The sequence below is a fragment of the Colias philodice genome, chromosome 13, assembly GCF_061535455.1.
Source record: "Colias philodice isolate Cphi_HAF_F1 chromosome 13, ilColPhil1 Martin Lab GWU primary, whole genome shotgun sequence".
NCBI classification, from domain to species: domain Eukaryota; kingdom Metazoa; phylum Arthropoda; class Insecta; order Lepidoptera; family Pieridae; genus Colias; species Colias philodice.
This window is the reverse complement of record NC_143098.1, coordinates 9,774,795-9,792,627: the sequence shown is the minus strand read 5'-3', so window position 1 is coordinate 9,792,627 and position 17,833 is coordinate 9,774,795. Positions and strand designations below refer to the sequence as shown.

At 33.6% G+C, this 17,833-nt stretch overlaps 1 protein-coding gene across 1 annotated transcript; it reads right to left on the bottom strand.

Annotated features, from left to right (window-relative positions):
• Positions 1 to 4,912: 4,912 nt before the first annotated feature.
• Positions 4,913 to 16,549, bottom strand: Etl1 (SWI/SNF-related, matrix-associated actin-dependent regulator of chromatin, subfamily a, containing DEAD/H box 1). The gene is made up of 16 exons (XM_089702751.1): positions 16,288 to 16,549; positions 15,209 to 15,408; positions 14,402 to 14,703; positions 13,521 to 13,689; positions 13,003 to 13,187; positions 12,247 to 12,440; positions 11,858 to 11,993; positions 11,236 to 11,371; positions 10,783 to 10,920; positions 9,740 to 9,979; positions 8,832 to 9,059; positions 7,830 to 8,041; positions 7,284 to 7,439; positions 6,494 to 6,624; positions 5,689 to 6,134; positions 4,913 to 5,122 (listed from the first exon to the last, which is right to left on the bottom strand). The coding sequence occupies exons 1-15, from the start codon at positions 16,400 to 16,402 to the stop codon at positions 6,058 to 6,060; spliced, it is 2,619 nt and encodes an 872-aa protein (XP_089558877.1). The 5' UTR covers positions 16,403 to 16,549; the 3' UTR covers positions 4,913 to 5,122; positions 5,689 to 6,057.
• Between the last annotated feature and the right edge of the window lie 1,284 nt (positions 16,550 to 17,833).

The following is a 17,833-nucleotide window of genomic DNA, read 5'->3' as shown; positions in this document are numbered from 1 at the left end:
CGGAGCCACGCAGGAGAAACCGCGAAGCACAGCTAGAATAAAATAACATGGAATAATGGAACATGATTATACCTACGACTTACATACCTAATTGTAAACCATAATATGTTTTTAAAAACTATTTTTGTTCAATTATGTTTCATTATTTTGACTGTTCATTTGTAGAACATTAATAATTAAAATATTTCTCATGAAAAAAAATACGAACAATTGTTAAAATATGCACAAAAAATTCTCCATATTCAACATCTAACAAGCTTGTGTTGTGACTGTGTATGTAGGTACGTATTATGTTGGTAGGAATTCTTTTTTTATTGTACTCAAAAATGCTTTAATGTAGGTAATTATGCATGTATATTTTCTTCGAGTTTTTGCTCTATTTCAGGTACCAGGTTACAAATAAAACTTCATCATTTGCTCAAGTATTCTTCATTTCCATAACAAAATATACTTATACATTAATCATATTAGTGTTACGTTTTTTTAATAATTGCTTAGAATTTAAAGAGACACGACAAACTCGCATTGGGACCCTGTAAGTACTATTGCAATTTGTATAGATGAATTAGTAAATTTAAAAGATGAATGTCTATGGAATGAATCTATAATAGACCAGTTATTGTAATAGTTATTTTATTCAAATTCTCAAACAATAATTAAGTTTTAGATTTAGGATTTCTAAAGAACTTCTTTATTGATTATTCCACCTCTCTATATTTCCTCACTAACCGCTTTCCGCTCAATGATATTATAAATAATATGGTGAAGATAGGTTATTGGTGCTCCAGGCGCATCTCAAAATGAGGCTCATTAATCACATTTTACTTCAATTGTCTCTTTTTCGCTCACGATAGTTGAATCATGCTATCTCACTTTGTCGGCTAATCGCGTGTACGACGTACGTGCAAATGTTAGTGTGCTTTTTTTGAAGATCGAATGTTGTTTTGGTAACCTATCATCACCTTATTACTTATAATATCATTGTTTACCTTTTTAAGCTATTGCATAGCTTCTATCGCGGACCTTGAGCGCGGGGACCGAATCCAGAAATTCCATAACGAAAAAACCTCACGCTCCCCACTCCGACGTGCGCGGAGGTATGGCTTGAAGGCATAGCATGCAATAGCTTTACCGCGGCAGTCCCCGAGTGCCACACGTCTTTTTTTATCTTTTTTTTTCCATCTTCTATTTCAACTCAATGTTCTATTAAATATTGTTTCAGAATTTGATTCATTTGTAGAGAGAGCAAGAACGTAATAACTGGTGTCATCATTAAAATACACTAAGCAATTAGTAATTTGCTTGCGCAAGTTGCATGACAAGCTTTCATCACAATTTCGAACAATTCCTGTACATAGAAATGCTATACAATCTTAATATTATACAGTATACAGTCAGTTGCAATTTTTCATTTAACAGTATATTAGTTACCTTATCATAAATTTGTAAGTAAATGAGATTATGAATTTTTATACAAGAAAAATTGAGTCGATACATATCAAACTCCGGTAAGTCCATTCTAACAGAAATGTGGGAATCGAGGTATTTTTAATAACTTAAAAAAACAATATGTTTGGACCTTTATAATTTGTGACAGATATAATATAATACATTAAAATTATTTTTACGAAGAAAAAGAAATGTATTACTTGATGATTATGCCACAAAATTAGTTTTAAATCTGGACATACAGGCGTTTGATATGTACCAGCAAAACTTACCGGGTTTTGAAAAACATCGTCTTGGACTTACAGGGATTTGATAGAACTCAGTTTTGGGACGTACTGAGGTGGTGGAAATGGGTAGATAGTTTGTCGCGTTGTAAGTATTGGACATTAAAATAAAATATGTAAATTAAAAGATACAAATTATTATTATTATTAACCTTTATCATCCCACTGCTGGGCAAAGAGATAAAATAAATCAAAACGGTTGAAAAAATCTCAGTACGGCCCTGGGCTTCATGGCTGGAAATTACTACTGTGCGTGTGCTATGCGTCTAGTTTCATTTATGTTTTAGCTGTTTTCTGAGCCTTGTCTGTTTTAGCTTTTGGTGTTGTTTTTTTCCTTGCTTTGTCTAGAACCACCACCTCTATAGTAAAACTGTTTTCTTCCATCATTTATCAATAAAAACGATTTAAAAGCATTGGTCGCACGTGTTAGCTTCAACAAAATTAAGAGAAATGGCAGCCATCTTAGTGCCATACTGCGCTGTGATTGGTCGAAATGGACTTGCCTGAGTTTGATAAACCACTGTCGATGGACATACCGGAGTTTGAAAAAACATATTTACTTTAAACCTTATTTTAATAGAGATACGCTTGACTTACCTAAATTTGAAAAGTAGAGACTGGTTTAGTTTTACAATTCAAAATTGGCGCCATTGTTATCACAATTTTGACGGGGAGTGGACTTACCGGAGTTTGATATGTATCGACTCAATTCTAATTTTGCTTTTGTTTATGAGCGATTTATAAGCAAAATATTACAGAAAGAAAAAGTGCTTTTATATTTAAAAAAAATCATTAGATAAACTTGTTATCAAATTGATCAGTATTATGTCCAAATTTAGAATAGATAGTATAAGATTTCATTGACCTGTAACCTGTTTGGTGGAATAGCTAGTATAAGATTTCATTGACCTGTTTAGGTTCTTTTTTAGTAAGAACCCTTGCACACATTTCAATCATATACTAATATTCTTATAACACGATAATTAGAATTATAAACCAAAAGTAAAGCTTTTGTGCAGTAATAAAAGAAAAGAAAATATAATTACATTCGAAAAACACTTAAGCATTTGGTGAAATATATTTCATTACATATTTTTATAAATATGTGTGTTAAATGAAATGAAAAAGAATTTATAGTTATTATAATTTATTTTATAAGTCATATGTTGTTTCAAAACAAAACAGTATCATTTCCCAAATAACAAAGATGTCAAAAAATAAGAAACTAATACAAGAATTGTTACATAAAGAAAAAGAATATTTCAATAATAAATCGAAATTGTTTCTAATAAAAATAAAAAAATAAAAACTAAGTCTATATTGCTAAAAAGCTTAAATAAAAATTGTACTAAATCTAATAAATTAAGGAATGCAAACTATTAAATAAAGATTGATCTACTTAAGTAACTAAATATTAGTGAACTTAAGCAATAATGTAACAGGCGAGATTTGCCTTAAGAACTGATAAATTTTAATAAAGTATTAATTTCTAACAAAATTATAATAAGAATGAGGCAAAAGAAATCATTTTATATAGGAACAGTAAGAGCCAGCGCGCACGAGCAACTTTGTCGCCGCAACTATTTTGTCTCTCCCACCCATGGGCTAGTATGAAAGTGCGCGCACGTAGCGACGCAACTCCCCATACAAATTGATGGGAGAGACAAAATAGTTGCGGAGACAAAGTTGCTCGCGCGCTATCTCTTAGAGCGAGCGCCCACGAGCAACTTTGTCTCCGCAACAATTTTGTCTCCGCAACTATTTTGTCTCTCCAGCCATGGGCTAGTATGAAAGTGCGCGTACGTAGCGACGCAACTCCCGGGAGACTTTTTTATCCGCGGGTTCGGAGACAAGCCCGCGACGCAACTGTCGCCCTATCTATTGGTTTCAATGCAAGTGCGCGCACGGCGACAAAAATGTTGCCAGGCGACGGCCGCCGGCCAGTTGCCGCGTAACCGGCGTAGCGATAATACCTATTTATGTCAACGTATTTATTCTCGTACACTGTAGTTTTAACCGACTTAAAAAAAAGGAGGAGGTTATCAATTCGGCCGGTATATTTTTTTATGTATGGACACCGATTACTCCGAGGTTTCTGAACCGGTTTACGTGATTCTTTTTTTTTTTGATGCGGAATGGTGTGGAATTGGTCCCATAAATTTTATTCGGATAAGCCCAGTAGTTTTTATTTTATGAGCATTTTCGTCTGGTCTCGATGACTTAATTGAAATGTAGCAAGTAACTTTGATTCATTTCCAGGTAACCGATTGAGCTGAAATTTTGTATACGTATGTAAATTGGATAGCGATGAAACATTATTATGACATAGCGCTGATTTGATGATGGAATCGGAAGGTGGCCATAGGAACTTAGTAATATATTGACTCAACTTTATCGAGTTTGGGCTCGTTTGATTCGTGTTGAAAAATAAACTAAAAAGTATTAAATAAAAATAACTTCGTTAAAAACAACCTACTTCAAAAACGGAAAAGTAAAAAATAAAAAAGGTTTGATATTAATCATTACTACATATTATTTAGATGTGTTATTTACTAATAAGGTTTGATGTCGGTGCACGGGCTTAATACTAAGTGCTTAGTGCTTGGCACCAACTTCAAACCTATTTAATAAATAACACATCTAAATAATATTGTTTTTAATGAAGTTATTTTTATTATTAGTAGTTTTTCTGTCTATAGTAGAGCCATTTTAATAGGCATCATAGACAGTTCAACAAAATTCAGCAACGTAATCTAGTAACGACGCCATAGAAAAATATGTTATTTCGTTTTACTTAACTTTTTTCAATTACGATTACATATCTATACTAATATTATATGTATAAAGAGGAAATGTATGTATGGTTTTCAGTTTTCACGCATAAACTACTGAATCGATTACAATGAAATTTAGCACACATATAGAGGGTAACTTGGATTAGCACATAGGATAGGTTTTATCCCGGAAATCCCACGGGAATGGGAACTATGCGGGACAAGAGCACAGACCACAACCGTCTCTTCGAAATTCATGTTGATAAATGCAGAAAATTTTAAAGAAAAAGTTGCGTTGCTGTCGCTTTCGTGTGCGCATCGTTCAAAACTTTGCGAGGAGACAGCGACAGAGACAAAATAGTTGCCGGGCAACTAAGTTGCTCGTGGGCGCTCGCTCATATACGAAAAACTAAGTGTCACTTTGGTGGTCAAAATATAAAAAAAAAATATTCTGTTTTAAGAATCAAAATACTATTTAGAGAAATTACCCTTTTAATTTGGGTTGCCATTACTAAACATGAAAATTTAATTATAGAATTAAATGAACTCAGTTTTTGTTATAATTCTGTGGATAAACAAATTAACTGAAATTGTGTCCATGAGTTGCATTTTATACTTATAGTAGGGGAGGCCAAGAGGGGATTTTGGGATTTACTCGAGCGCGTCAGATTACTATAAGGGACGGTACCTTAGCTATTCATTAGTACCTCTAGTCAATATGAGCAGTTATGGTTGGTGGGTGCGCTCAGGGGCCCCGCTGGAAAATTTGAATAATCCATAATTCCCTAAGGTTGAGCTCGAATCGTCAGATTAGCGAAATGGGGACTTCTTATATTGTAATTAACCCCCCCATATATTAATCTGACGCGCTCGAATAATATTACTTTAATTTTTTACCCTTTCTTCATAGCGATTAAATCGCCACTTAAATCGTCAGATTAACGTATACTTTTTTTCAGTGACGTCCTGGAGCATGCAAAATATCAATATCTAGCGCGCTTGAGTATTTCCAAGCCAATTTTTTTCTTTTTTAAATTAAAAAAAATTAAAAAACCCTTCCCCACCGCTAAAAGTGAAAACATTATAGGACCTTTTTTTCTCGCTATGGTCTAATCTACCAATTCTAATAGGTTCCCGTGACGCTCGAGTAAATCCACATTTAGCATCCTGGGCTCCCCTACTATAGAAATTAACTAGAACTTATTAATCTTTTTTGTCTATGGAAATATATGTTCACACTTTTTTTTTTAATATCTATCATAATTTCATAGCACATAATAACTGGCTTAACCAAGCCTGAACAGAGACGGCAGTAGTTCAAAATTAGCAAACACTTTTAATTATACTAAATCTACCATAGAAAAACAAGATGAATAATTTCAGCGTTTTATTACCTTATTTACCTCACTTTACACTACACTTGAACTGTCACTTTTGGTGGGAACATCACAATTTTTCACATTTGTCAAATGCACAAGTTATTTATTTAAAATCCACTTAACACTTGAACACTTGGTCTAGTCAATGACGATGACACCTTTGGTTGAACATCATTTGTTTGGTGACGTCAAACCAAGCGCGGCTGACAGGAGTCGCACTACGTTCTTTTGTTCTGTTGGTTCATTTTCTGTAATGATAAGAATGGTTTAGAAATAAAATCGATTAATCTCTCTTTTTTTCTCCTTATATAATCGAGATATAAGGAGAAAAAAACTCGACGCGGGACTCGAACCCGCATCATTTCACACCAATCCGGGGCGGATGAATAAATTCAATCGCTCTGGCGGGTCACGAGTGGCTGAGTTGGTATAGCATCTGCCCCGGATTGGCGTGAAAGGATGCGGGTTCGAGTCCCGCGTCGTGATCGAATTTTTTCTATTCTTTATAAATTTATTTAATTCGTTCTTATAACCATTTTTCTACAATGTCCGTACTATGATTACGACCACTATAAAGATATAGAAATAATAATTAAACACATCTTACCATCAACTCCAGTAACATGTTTCTCCAAGGTGAGTTTCTCTTGTGCCACCTGGTAGATCCCCTCCTCAATGGTGCCCGCACTCAAGAGACGGTAGATTGTGACTGGACGGGTTTGACCCATGCGGTGACATCTGTATGTGTGAAATATAATAATAATTAATATAATCCATACTAATATTATAAATGCGAAAGTAACTCTGTCTATCTGTCTGTTACTCAATCACGCCTTAACTACTGAATCAATTTGTATGTAATTTGGTATGGAGATATTTTGATATCCGAGACAGGACATAGGCTACCTTTTATTGCGAAATATGTACCACGGGCGAAGCCGGGGGACCTCTAGTAATAAATATAATGTAATATAATATTATGTAGTTTGGTTTGTAGTAATTTCAGTTAGATTTGATGAGATAGGCAAGAAGTGACTGGTTGTTGCTTCTTTTTTGTGAATCTTATGAATACAAAATAAAGAGCTAAATAATTATTTCTTGGAATTGTCCACTCGACATTCAGTGATAAAGTAATAATAGCACATAATTTATATGTATTGTAAATTGTAACTACATTCTTACAAATAAATTAAATTGGAATTACATAGAAAGAGAAAAAACTGGTGAACTGCAGATTCAAAATTACTATCTTATAAATCTTACTACTTATGTCAAATATTTTACAGCATATTTAGTAAAAACTTTTTAACAAATACAAAAAATGTTGACAAAAAAAATTCAAAGAACTTTAGCCACATAAACCTTTTTTTAATATTTTTAAATAAACCCAGCCATACCTGTCCTCAGCCTGTTTATCGTTATAAGGGTTGAAGTCTATATCATGTATAATAACTGTGTCTGCCGCAGTCAGGTTAATGCCGAGTCCACCTGCTTTTGTTGATAGCAAGAAGACAAAAATATCCTCTGTGTTGTATTGGTCTATGAGATCTTGTCTGAAATAGATAATAAAGTTTTGTTACATGCTATTTGTTTTTTTATTTTATTCAAAAAATTATGGAAAAATTACTTTTCACTGCTAACACTAATAAAATATTTCTATATGATATAATAAAAATCACATATTATGTATGTTTAATGGCCAGACAGTTCCATATTACAGTGAAACGCTTATTATGTGGTATATTTCTATACTTTACATTCAAATAAGATAGAATTCATAATAATTTTCACTTTTTAAAATTTAACGAAACCGCGGAAAATAAGTGAGTGAAAAATAATTCAGTCAATTTATTATAAGAATGTATGAAATATTCAGTTAAAATTTTATAAAGTGAAACAAGAAAATTTCAAAATACCCTCAACATCCCGCTTAAACTACCCACCTTTCGTTAACAGCAGTACTGCCATCGAGCCTCAGGTATCGGTAGTTCCTCAGTTGCATGTAGGGCTCCAGGATGTCCAGCATCATGGTGAACTGGCTGAAGATCAGCACTCGATGTCCCTCCGCTTGCAGCTTTGGCAGCATCTCGTCTAGTTTGAGGAACTTTCCGGAGTCTTCTATGAGGTGGGATGGTACAGCGAAGGATTTTATACACTGTAATGTATGTAAGAGATTAGTTCCGTTAATACTAACTTACCACCCGCGGCTTCGCCCGCTTTTTCTAAAACCTAATAAATTATACTAAAACCTTCCTCTTGAATCACTCTATGTATTAAAAAAAACCGCATCAAAATCCGTTGCGCAGTTTTAAAGATTTAAGCATACAAAGGGACATAGGGAAAGAAAAAGCGACTTTGTTTTATACTATGTAGTGATTAATTATTAGTTTCTAAGCATAGTAATGATAAAGGAGTTTCATGTTAGCAAAAATAACAAAGAATTATCAAATTATTTGCACTCATATATACATAGCGCTTCTGAAGTATGTAGTAGGACAAACTTTAAACAAACATTTGTGTGATTAACAAGTTGTAAAACTGATTATCATTAAAGAATTACTATATCTATACGAACATAACTACATCTTTTATTAAGATTTATGCAGAAAAAGAATATCCGACAAATCAGTCAGATATTGTTTTTTGTTGCAAACAATCTTGAACAGTCATTTCATCTGATTCAACCTACTTCTAAAATTAATATCAACTAGCTTTCCGCCCGCGGCTTCGCCCGCGTTTTCAAAGAAAAACCCGCATAGTTCCCGTTCCCGTGGGATTTCCGGGATAAAACCTATCCTATGTGTTAATCCAAGTTACCCTCTATATGTGTGCTAAATTTCATTGTAATCGGTTCAGTAGTATTTGCGTGAAAGAGTAACAAACATCCATACATCCATACTTACAAACTTTCGCCTTTATAATAGTAGTAGGATTTAAAAACTCACCGCATACTGCCTAGTCAGCTGGTGTATCTGAAAGTCAGACATGCACAGCAGATCTTCAAACAAATACTGTTCGTTCCTTTCCTTATAGTCCGGGTCTCTAGCGAGCCTGGTGGCAATCTTCCTTAACTCCGGTTCCCGATAATGATATCGTAGAAGTAGGGGATGGTTCGCTAGCTTGCGCATGTCCATCATCATTGACATGCCGCTTTGTTCTGTTGTTGCGTGTACCTGCAAGTTATTTATTGAAGTGAAACTTCTTTAGTAAAATTTATAGGTCGCGTCATGGCAATACCGTGACATTATGGAGTATGGCGACGATTTTGGTATCTTTGAATCTTGCCAAAGAAGTTTCACTTCTGACACGTGTGCTCGGCACACACGCTCTTGTTTTATCGTTACTGTTAGCCTATATACTTGTGTATGGGCTTAATATAATGTTGCAAATGTATAAAACTTTACACCAAACTCATTGCATTGCATGGAATTGCATATAGAAGTTTTACAAATTATTGAAATCCATAAATCGCAATATGGATATGAGAACATATTTATTATACTGCTTTTCGTATCACGCTAATCTAAATATAAAAAAAATTGTATAATACGATTTTCCTGACCCGCTCAAATCAAAGAATGGTTCAGAATAGCGGGTTTATACCGTAAAAATAACAAAAAAATTGGTTGTCTGTAAAGTCGGTTTACTGACGATAGTTGAACGTGACAACGTCCGATTGTGCTTCTTTGTCGCTCGTTCCGCGCTCTCGCTTGCACTTCAAGCCTTACATGGAACGCCTCAGAGCGAGGTAACGCCGCATGAGTCATGTTTTTTCGTGCGTGCAGCCGGCTCTATCGAATTATAAGACGTTGTCACGTCAAAAACCATCAAACACAATAATCATAATAATTACCATGCCGTCCGTAGCCGAGAACGCAGCGATGAGATTCTTATACAACGATTGCTGTCTCTCGGACATTGGACACAATTCTTTATGATTACTTTTCTTCGGCAGATCTTGAAGCACGTCCTGTTTAAGCCTTCGTAGTACAAACGGTTTCATGATGCGTTTCGCTTGCGTGATCTGACTCTGTTCGAACGCTGGCACGTCTTCCTCTGTGTTGCCGCTTGCTTTTTTTGTTGTTTTCGCTTTCTGGAATGTAATAAAATGTAACATTTTATCTATGAAAAATAGAATACAGCTTATCTATGGACGCTCGTTTATATGAACTGCTAATTAAGACGGATTTAATCAAATAATTATAACTTGAGGCCCTCATATACAGTACGATTCTTCTTTACAATCGTCAAACTTAAACTCAAACATTTATTTATTCAATTAGATTTCTTTTAGAAGCAATTTCGAATCGTCATTACATATTTTTAACATTTACCACTGATTCGTAAAGCAGTATCTATAGAGAAGAACCAGCAAGAAACTTAATGATATACATCAGATTGATCGTAGCTACTCGTTCATATGAACTGCTATTTAAAATGGATTCAATCAAATATTTATAACTTACTAGTGGTCCGCCCCGGCTTCGCCCGTGGTACATATTTCGCAATAAAAGGTAGCCTATGTCCTTTCTCGGGTATCAAAATATCTCCTTACCAAATTTCATGCAAATTGGTTCAGTAGTTTAGGCGTGATTGAGTAACAGACAGACAGACAGAGTTACTTTCGCATTTATAATATTAGTATGGATATAAAGCCCTCATATACAGTACGATTCTTCTTTACAATCGTCACGATATCCATCAGATTGATCGTACAGATCAACCGTAACGTATATTCGTGCCTTTAAATAAGCCAAGCGCTTTAATAAAATAAAACTAAGGAATAAACACTTTCCTAATTACTACATAAAAAATAAGACGGAAAAAATATAATCATTTTTAGTATTATTACTTAAAAAATAAGTCATATTCCTAACAATAAAGACAAAAACTCACAGCATTCTTCTGGAATAAATTCTTCAAATCATCAGTCTTTCCGGAGAACATGTGCGGCATCACAAAGCATAGTAGAGACATTAATTCGATGAGATTGTTCTGCAGCGGAGTCCCAGTTAGCAATAGCCTATGTTTTGACTGAAATATAAAATTGTTGTATTAGAATAAACTGGGCTAGGAGGTATTTTGAAAATTAGTAGAACATGCTTATGTTATTGAGCTCTATTTACAGATTTTTTACAGTTTTCATGAAACAAAGTTATCTAGTCTAGTCTATACGTAAGATTTTTCAGTCCATTCTGAAGTGAAGAATTTTTCTATAGTATAGATGTAAAGTAATGAGGACTGTTACCAATCCAATTATGTAGAAATAAATAAATAGACGAAAATATAAGATTTGAGTATAATTGTTTTTTCCTTCTATATAAAATAGGAATATAAAATTTTACTCACCTTAATTTTTAATAGATTATCGTATCGTTGTGTAGACATATTTTTGAGCATATGCGCCTCGTCATAAACAACATAATGCATCGGTGTGATGCGGAACATTTTGCGTTCTTCCGGACAACTGCTCACCATTGTGTATCTGGAAATTTTTAACTTTTGAAAATAAAATATTTTATATTAGATATTTGTTTCTAAATATCCATATTATTTTCTTGATTATTTCCAAATATCCATAAATTTTAGTCAATATAGAAAGTACATAACGGGAATAATCAAGCAAATATTTACGTCATAATCCATATTAATATTATAAATGCGAAAGTAACTCTGTCTGTCTGTCTGTTACTCAATCACGCCTTAAGTACTGAACCAATTTGCATGAAATTTGATATAGAGATATTTTGATACCCGAGAAAGGACATAGGATAGGTTTTATCCCGGAAATCCCACGGGAACGGGTACTATGCGGGTTTTTCTTTGACTGCGCGGGCGATGCCGCGGGTGGAAAGCTAGTAATAGATAAAGGTAATGCTATTAAAAATTATCAAAACCAATCAGAAAGCATAGTTATTTTTACTACATTTTAAATCCAATTTCTATCCACAAACAGACAAAACAAACTTACGTGGTAAGTACAATATCATAATTATGTAGGTGCTTCGCGTATTCAATACGTAATAAGCGCCTTTCTTCGGGATGACCGTAGTATTTGCTAACTGTGAGGGATGGACACCAGCGGGCCAATTCACTGCTCCAATTATCTATGGGAATAAGGAATTTATAAAAATATGTATATTTTATACAACAATAAAATCATAATAAAGGTTCGTATTTATAATAGCATCTAGTGACGTGAAAATTTTTCTAGTCTGTATGATAATTTAGCAAAATTTGTCGAGAAATGTTGTCCAGCCTTTTTATACAACACAAACAGACATAATATGTAATTTATTTACATTTGTCATCTTATAGCAGACAAGAAACACTATAAAATGAATAAATAACACTACATACCTAAAGTAGAAGCAGGCACGACAATCAAATGCGTGCCCTTAGCCTGACCAGTTTCCTTCAAGTGAGCGAGGAAGGCGATCACTTGCACCGTTTTCCCTAAACCCATTTCGTCGGCTAATATACCGGAGACTCCTTGCTTGTGTAGTACCGCTAGCCAGTTTAGACCCACTAGTTGGTACGGGGCTAGTTTTAAACTGAAAATTAATTTAGTTGAATAAACAAAATGAAAAAAAACACTATTTTATCCACACTAATAACCTGTCACCAGTTACAATATTATGTTTTATAGTTTGCTATTATTTTGTTTGGATGAAATAAAACTGAATAAAAATAGAAAATAATCTGTATGTTGAAGTCATTCCTTAAGTATTTAAGAAACTGGGTAAAAATAACTAACCAGAAAACTTAACGTGCACTCCATAAACATCGCGCTTTTCGCTAGTTTATATAATAGTAGATTTCCACTCGCTTCGCCCGCATTTTCAAAGGAAAACCCGCATAGTTCCCGTTCCCGTGGGATTTCCGGGATAAAACTTATCCTATGTGTTAATCCAAGTTACCCTCTATATGTATGCTAAATTTCATTGTAATCAGTTCAGTAGTATTTGCGTAAAAGAGTAACAAACAAACAAACACACACACACACATCCTCACAAACTTTCGCATTCTATCTCTTATTTATATTTAGATCTAATATTTAATACATGAAAGACACTAATTAATACGATTAAATAAAGATAAGACATGAAAACTTACCTAGAATCCAATATACCAGGTTGTTTTAGTCTACCAGCCCCCGCAGCCACCGCCGATTCGAGCTGCTGCGCCAAACCCACACACTTCTTCATTAAACGCTGTATATTGTTCCTTGTGCAGAGCAGTTCTTGCGTTGAATTTAGCAGTTCTGTACTTAACATTTTGTTGTTGTTGAATTTTTCTACCTGGAATATTCAGAATAAATTAATGTAAAAATCACTAGACTTCTTCAATCACACCCAAGACTAAAACATAAGTCAAATAATGAAAAATAAGAATTAGTAAGTGTCCAGATGTCAATAGAACTAAACTTACTTTAAAAGTGCTTTTGAATCGTCAAAATATAGATAACAATTTACCACTTATTAATAATATTAATAAGTAGTAGACCCAGGTTCAAATAAATAGTCAAACAAACAAACATTTATTTATTCAATTAGACTTCTTATAAAAACTTTTGAATCATCACAACATTTTTTAACATTTACCACCGATCATACCAACATACACAAGCTTACCATATCTAACCATCCCTTAAACGGTCGTTGTGCAACAATAGCATCGGCTTTCTTCTGCGAGCACCCACTGAGCAGCAACAGCTCGTTGGGACTGCTCGTATTGAGGAACTCGAACACTTTGCGCTTATCGCCCACAAGGTCGTCTGTTACTTCATTGTCTGAATCATCACTGAAAAATTGGTATTTGAGTATGAATTTTAACAATGTCTGACGTTTGATATTTTTGGTTTTATGGCATTCAAATGCATTTTTATAAGTATACGAGTGGCTGGGTTCGAGTCCCACCTCATGATCGAATTTTTTTTTATTCTTTATTTTATATTTAACAACTCAGGCCCCGGAATCACAGACACAATAGAAAATCTATTGTGTCGTGGACCGATCGGGCCGTTCGGGGCCAATGGGTTAATGTCTGATATGATAAAGTATTTCATAATATCAGAAGGGAAGTAAATGTTTATGAATAAAAAGAAACAATTCTTTTCTATTAGTGTATCTGTCGCAGGCAAATTGCATAATTTCGGCCATTCACAAAGGGCGATGTTGACAAGCACTTGGCATTTTGAAATAAGTTTAGAATTTACTTCCACGAGGAGCTAGTCACGGGCCGATAAAGTCGCTATGCGTGACTCCTATTCCTATATAGTTAAAAAATACAACAATATACCCCCTGAATCAAACCAAAAACTTCCTATTCTCTGCTACCATGTCTGATATTTTAGCCACAAATTCAAACTAATCCTACCTCTTATTCATATTATTTAATCCCTCAGTCCCGGAATCACAGACACAATAGAAAATCTATTGTGTCGCGGCCCGATCGGGCCGCTCGGTGGTCAATGGGTTAAGTATTTAATTAACAAAAATGCTTCTCTACATACCTATCATAAACTTTGTCGTCCTTCCCTTTCCTAACACCATAGTCGTCATCCTCGCTACCACTACTTCCCCGTCTCGCCCTGCCACCCTTCGCTGCTAAAGGTTTCCGTACAATCGCCGTCGGTCCACTCGTAACACGAAAAATCGTTGTTCCGTTAACTCGCGCCAAGCCCGTGAAACCGGGCCGAGAGCCAAAAAACTGAGATGTCGCTGGCTTTTCATTGCTTTCTGGATCATGCTTTAACAACTCATCACGAGATCTCTCTTCATTCCAACCGTGTTTAACTAGGGTGTTTTTTACAAACTGAAATAGTTAAACTTTCAATTAGTTACTGTATGCAATGGCTGATGCAATCTTCAACAGTATTTGAATACAACTTTAGTTTGGAGATTGAGTGCGCTAGGAAAATTATATCCATTGATAATTCCATAATTAAACATCATTTATTGGTGGGTATATCAACTGTTACACTGTTTAAGTTTTTAGAAAATAGTATGAATGCATTAACAGAATAGATAAGTGACCAATACATTTCTAAACCAACCATTACAAATCACATTCTTTATCTCCACTTTAAATAACATATTACCAGCTATTATTATAAATCTGAAGAGTTTGTTTGTTTGAACACGCTAATCTCAGGAACTACCGATCTAATTTGAAAAATTCTTTCAGTGTTAGATAGCCCATTTATCAGGGAAGGTTATAGGCTATATATCATTACTCTAAGACCAACAGGAGCGGAGCCATGCAGGTGAAACAGCGAAGCGCAGCTAGTTAGTATTATTATCTATCCAAAAAATCTTACCAAAGGTGAAATATCAGGGAACATTTCCAGCATATTCCTAAATCGTCTCTCCTTAACGGCAGTTGTTAGTTCTACAGTGGCCGGTTTCTTAGCTGGTGTGCCCGCATCATCGGAATCTGAGCTCATCACTCTGATGCGTTTGTAGACCACTTGTCCGGTTGTATTTGACGAATTTGGTGCTGGCATTCTTATCTGATTTTCTGTAATGTTAAATTTAATTAAAGTTAATTATTTATACTTAAATTGAATGAATGTATACCTTATTTAAGTTAAAATAAACTGGGCTTTAATAAATACAATTCTTCTAACATTCTAAATGCAAAAATTTATAAGTGTGGATGTTTGTAACTCTTCCATGATAAAACTAATAGACAGATTTGGATGAAATTTTACAGTAATATTTTCAAAATTGGAGTAACACATGAAATATAGAAATACTTGATCTTGTCAACTGCTTATTTACAAATCACAAGATGCTGTAACTAGACTTAGATATGCCATATCATGGGGCCTTAGGTAGTACATTTATTTAAATCATAATATATAATTATTTAAATAATTTGTTTTATTTAAATAATTATATATTATGAATTGTAGTACAATTTCCTCTATATTTTAATGCAACAATGCATAATCAATCTACTAATTTTAAGCATAGTTTATGAAGCTTGCTAAACAATGCTGATGAAGCATTATGCAACAAACAGAGGTGTTAAAGATGTGACAATTGATTTTTATTTGCACGATACATTACAGACGTTGTAAATAAATTTAAAAAGATGGATTGTTGTATCAATTTTCAAGTACACTGGTGCTTGCCATGTGGTAGAGGTGTTATTGAACCTAATCGTTCTTCCGACATAAAAAATACACATCAAATATAGTGTTTTTTGATCGAGAATTTTTCTCATAAATTTAATTGTACCTAATAAGAATTAAATCTAAGGGTGAAATCCAAAGCCTTGAGTCCTAACGTGGTCCAACATAAAAACGATTACGAATATATTTTTATTTCATGAGTTTTTCCAGTAGCATGTTGCTACGTTTTTATTCACCTTGACGTTATATTTTTTACTTACGAGAACTTGATGGTGTTACGACTGTGACCGTTCCACTGGAGCCAGGTGTAGGTTTTCTCTGAAACCTGTACTGCCTTAAATAACTTAAAACGCTAGGGCTAGTACTATCAGACATCGTGACTATCTACACGTTTCAAATATTGAAAGATTTTATGTGATAAAAAATAAAACTTTTTTATAGAACTTTTTATAAAAAAAAGGGAAAGAAGATTCACACCATACCGTTTGACCACGGAAACAACACTGCGGCCATTTTTATCCGCGAGATTGTCACGAATATAAAATTAACCAATAATAATGAACTGAAATTGACATATGATCATTTCAGCCAATAAAAAGTTTTCTTTATAAATTTTTATTATCTATGTCAAATAAGAAACCAATAAAATGTATTGATTTATTTTAACTTTTTGGTACGTATGACGTAATAACTCAGCCAGTGGGTCGACACTTAGAACATCGTTTTGGTTAGGCTTCCATTATCAAGCAATTTTAAACTTCATTCCATTGACATAGAGTTCAAATTATTTTGTACTTTTCCAAGACCTAAGGTCAAGTCTGGCTTGCCAACATTTAGAAAAAATAAAAATATTTCTAATGTTGGCCTCTCCGATGTAATCATATAATAAAAGATTTAATATTTTAGTTTTAATTATTTATTATTATTTCTTTTTTTTTTTTAAACCTTATTTTTGTACATTTTAATTTTAAGCTAGTACATTAATAAATTATTTCTTTCTTTCTTCAATTTCTTGTCAATGGTTAAGACTTAAGCATAGACAACGTCTTGATGTTGATTTGTTGTTTGAAATTTGAATTCAAAATGGCGTTTTATTTTATTGTTTTGGTGGATGTTTACAAAGTTTGTTCTTCGTATATCGTAAATTTTGTTATTTACTCAGTTAATGTACAGTTTTTTAATTTGTAATATTTCTGCCAAAAGTGAAAAAAGAAGAAAAAGTGTTATATTGTGTACCTAAACAATGTTAAAATCTTTGTGTGTAATAATTGTGATTTGTGACTAAATATTTGCAATATGTACCCAATGACTGTTCTATAAGGAAGATAAAACATAATAATTACATAACAATTTATGAGAAAACGTCTCCACGTCATGTTCTGGCTGTAGAATCAATTGGAGGAGATATTATTATGTCCAAAGAAAACAACGGCTTCTTCATATACAATTATTCCAATATGGCGATCCGAACGGCAACGATATATTGGTATCGAAATTTAGAACGAGATTTAATAGAAATCCCGCAAAATATTTCAAGGAAAAGTATAAAATGTGAATCTAGTTGTATTCACATAATATTTAAGCCGAATTCAGTCCTACATGCCTAAATAAAGATATTCAGTAAAATTCAAATGGAATTACTTATCCATTTTTGCTGATAAGTAATAGTGAGTTTTAATATTATATAAAAATGTTATTATGTAATTAATATTATAATAAACTTATTCATCTACATTGTTGTTTTATTTTTAATTTCCTATAAATTTGAATATGTATATGGATGAGAATTAGTAGTGTTGTTACCCA